General features: G+C 32.7%; 1 protein-coding gene across 1 annotated transcript in view; it reads right to left on the reverse strand.

The window, feature by feature from the left end:
- LOC106467546 overlaps positions 1-4,317 on the reverse strand; it is an 89,586-nt gene that overhangs the window by 63,798 nt on the left and 21,471 nt on the right. Inside the window, exon 3 of the mRNA XM_022395743.1 lies at positions 2,809-2,890. Within this exon, the coding sequence (XP_022251451.1) occupies positions 2,809-2,890 (82 nt within the window). The remainder of the gene's footprint in view (positions 1-2,808; positions 2,891-4,317) is intronic.

Below are 4,317 nucleotides of genomic sequence, written 5' to 3' on the forward strand. Positions count from 1 at the left end.
GGGTTGTTCAATAATGTAACTGTTTGTCTTCCCATCTGGAGCAATCGTTTCACTAATATCGTTGATCTTGGAATTAGGCTGCTTCATAGTAGCTTTTATGTCCACGTAGCTACTCATAACGCACGGTTTAGCTTCCAGGGGTTGTTCAATAATGTAACTGTTTGTCTTCCCATCTGGAGCAATCGTTTCACTAATATCGTTGATCTTGGAATTAGGCTGCTTCATAGAAAAACCAGTAGCTTTTATGTCCACGTAGCTACTCTGTGACGCACGGTTTAGCTTCCAGGGGTTGTTCAATAATGTAACTGTTTGTCTTCCCATCTGGAGCAATCGTTGATCTTGGAATTAGGCTGCTTCATAGAAAAACCAGTAGCTTTTATGTCCACGTAGCTACTCTGTGACGCACGGTTTAGCTTCCAGGGGTTGTTCAATAATGTAACTGTTTGTCTTCCCATCTGGAGCAATCGTTTCACTAATATCGTTGATCTTGGAATTAGGCTGCTCAACACAAACATGTGACAAAAGTTCTAGGTTTTTTTATTTCAATCTTTATAGATGTTTTAAATTCCTGTCCAATAATCTTCAACGGGAGTATTTTATAATACATACATTATGCTACAGTGGAAACCTCGAGCAAGAAAAAAAAATACTTCAAGCACAGCAAAAAGCATATACAGAATATAATGTCAGTGAAACTGATAACAGAAAAGCTTGTTTGACATAAATGATTGAGAAAAACTTTTACACATAAATACCATACCACTTCAAACTGATTTCTGTGCTTCATTTTTACATTTATGACAGTGGTACACATTAATAAAGACCAACCAGAACAAGAAAATAGGAAGCAAAATATCATCCTGATCTGTATTACTCATATGAGCTGTCATCATTTGGAAGGATGAATTGTTTTAGAACACAGATATATGTAAGAATTATGTCAAGAAGACACACAGAACAAGTGCACAAGAGAAGCAGCTTTGTCCTGGAAAACACTTGTCTAGTATGCAGTAATTAAGTAAGTAGGCTAGTAATGAACACATATAATATAATCACAACTACATTATGATAGTTACTAATGTATTTCATATCACCTGGTATACTTGCACCACCTAATAAGCAATACACACTTCTTAAATGCATAGAAAAATCTACTTATTAAAAGTATAGCCAAAGAAAATGTTTTTTAACAATTCAGGTTTTGAAAAAGAACCCAGCACACAATTCATACATGTTCTTGTTTACAAGAAGACAATGTATATAAATATTCTTCACCTTTAGCCTTCAAATTACCCATGCTACATTAGTCACCCCACCCCCCACCTCCAGGAAATATTCTGAAAGAGAAACCCCCTGCAATACAGTTCTTTCACACAGACTTAATATCTAGTCTTACTCCTTTGATGTTTACTTACACAGGTAAGAAAATAAGCCACTTCATTTAATTCAACAGATGATCTACAAGAACTTTAGTTTTAGTGTAATTTGGATAAAAGTGGTTTACATGTAGTTATGGTGACATACCAGATATACTTGATCCTCACTTTATTATTCAACAAATATGATATCACATATGGAATGCCTAGAAGTTACTTTACTATTTATATCATAAAATCAAAGCTGCAGAAGTACTGCTAACCTTATAAATATTCTGAAAATACAGATGTATGATTGAAAGGCACATGAAACTTCAGTTTTTTTTTAATTGACTGAATGTGCTTAGAAAGATAGGTTATGCTAATTTTTTGTACAGATATTTTAAAATATCAATTTCGTCTAAATTAATTTTATGGAGTTAATTCTGAAGTTAAAATTAAAAAGATATACTTTAATATTTCAAAGGTCTTAGAAACATTTTCCCCATTAAAGCAAATACAAATAAAATAATAACACTATGTACAAATAGATGTGTCTTTAAAGTTGCAAGTGCAATACTAGTAAAAGTATTTAAAATATTGAATTATTCCACTTCTTATGAGCTTCTTTATACTTCAAGATACTGATCAGACTTGGAAATAGCTTACTTTTACTCAAATCTAGGGGAACTTCAACGTTTATATTGAAACACCATCTTTCCGTACAGTATATCAGTAATTATTTGATTTTATCTCTTGATCATTGGACATATTGATCTCATAGAAACGTAAATGAAACTAGTAAAAAAATAAGAGGAAGTTTAAAATCTAATCATAAACCATTAGAAGGAAATTTTATAGTATATAATCAAAAAACAATAATAATTCAAAGGTCCTAAAGAAATAGGTTTTGTGGTATCTATTAATGTGATTATTAGATATAACTTTTGTAAACAAAATATACTAATGGCATGCATTCCTTTTTTCTCACTCTCTACTACATAGAAAGTAAATTTGAAGCTAATAAAAACACAAAATTGTTTAAAATATAAACGAAAACAAATTAAGATACACATTTACTTTACATTAAAATGCTAATACAGTAGAACAAAAAAAAACAAAACAACACATGCCTAACACTTTATGGCGCCATCTTTTAGCAATTAGAAGAAATACTATATTGTGATTACTATAAACTAATAAATCAGTTTTTTAATGAAACAATATAGAAACTATGCTTTTTAATACTTTTGTTCCCTTTAACTAAAGGCTTTAAGTCTTCACTCAGTATAAATAACTAACATGCAAGACAAAAGTTAGGATAATTGAATTAAAGCATTAGAACAAATACTAAACCATATAACTAAATAATTATATTACAAAAACTTATATATAGTTATTTTGGGATTTTATTCGTAACTTTAAAATCTACACATGAAGAAAGAAAACTGACCTTCAGTGACCGAGATATCTTCGACGTTGTCAGTAAGTTTGCTATCCTCCTCAGTAGATGACGCCACACTACGTAAACTGGCCTAAAAAAAGAAAAGCTTGTCAAAGTAATTCCACAAGTTCGAAAAAGAACATATTATATCTACTTTCATTTAATTATTCAAAATATGTATAACGAATAATGGATTTAATTATTTCATTTACTTTTCAACCGAAATTACCAAACTGTTTTTTGTTTGTTTGAAAAGGGTAACTCAAACATTCAACGTACTTTTTAAATAATAGTGAAATTCAAGACTGTAATTCTTGGAAATCACCATAACAGTTTATTTTGTTTTTATTTCGCGCAAAGCTACACGAGGGTTATCTGCGCTAGCTGTCCCTAATTTAGCAGTGTAACTCTAGAGGGAAGGCAGCTAGTCCCACCGCCAACTCTTGGGCTACTCTTTTACCAGCGAATAGTGGGATTGAACTCACATTATAACGACCCCACGGCTGAAAGGGTGAACATGTTTGGTGTGACGGGGATTCGAACCCGCGACCCTCAGATTGCGAGTCGAGCGCCCTAACCACTTGGCCATGCCGGCCCCAGCATGACAGACAAACCACATAAGACAAATCTATATCCACCACGTCTAATGGAAGTTAGTAAAGACTTTACAAACAATATACGAGAAGATTTTATACGTTATTGCTCACTGACGAGATTAACTCGTCACATAATTGAGATGGACGTTGGGATATTTTAACAACGACACCCAATAGTCCATCCGTATCAACAAATATAAGCATACCGGCAACATTATTTCACACATAAAACTTTTGTAACAAAAGGCTTAAGAAGAAAACACAACCATATTTTCAATAAACTGCTATTCTGTTGGTCCTATTGATAAAAAATATGAATACGTGCAATGATCGAGAAAACATTTTCGGAGCTTAAGCTACAGGATACGCGGAGAGTGATGTATATGGTTTTTCTATGAAGAACCTTAGAGAACCTTACAGGTATGTGCCAGCTTGTATGTGTTTAAATCATTGGAGAACATTACAAGTAAACAGGTAATGCCAGCTTGTATGTAGTTATCTCATTGAAGAATATTACAAGTAAACAGGTAGTGACAGCTTGTATGTGTTTAGATCATTGAAGAATATTACAAGTAAACAGGTAGTGACAGCTTGTATGTAGTTATCTCATTGAAGAATATTACAAGTAAACAGGTAGTGACAGCTTGTATGTAGTTATATCATTGGAGAACATTACAAGTAAACAGGTAATGCCAGCTTGTATATGTTTAAATCATTGGAGAACATTACAAGCAAACAGGTAGTGCTAACTTGTATGTGTTTAAATCATTGGAGAACATTACAAGCAAACAGGGAGTGCCAGCTTGTATGTGTTTAAATCATTGGAGAACGTTACAAGTAAACAGGTAATGCCAGCTTGTATGTAGTTATATCATTGGAAAACATTACAAGTAAACAGGTAGTAACAGCTTGTATACGTTTA

The sequence above is a fragment of the Limulus polyphemus genome, unplaced genomic scaffold (genome assembly GCF_000517525.1).
Source record: "Limulus polyphemus unplaced genomic scaffold, Limulus_polyphemus-2.1.2 Scaffold2655, whole genome shotgun sequence".
In the NCBI taxonomy this organism is placed as follows: domain Eukaryota; kingdom Metazoa; phylum Arthropoda; class Merostomata; order Xiphosura; family Limulidae; genus Limulus; species Limulus polyphemus.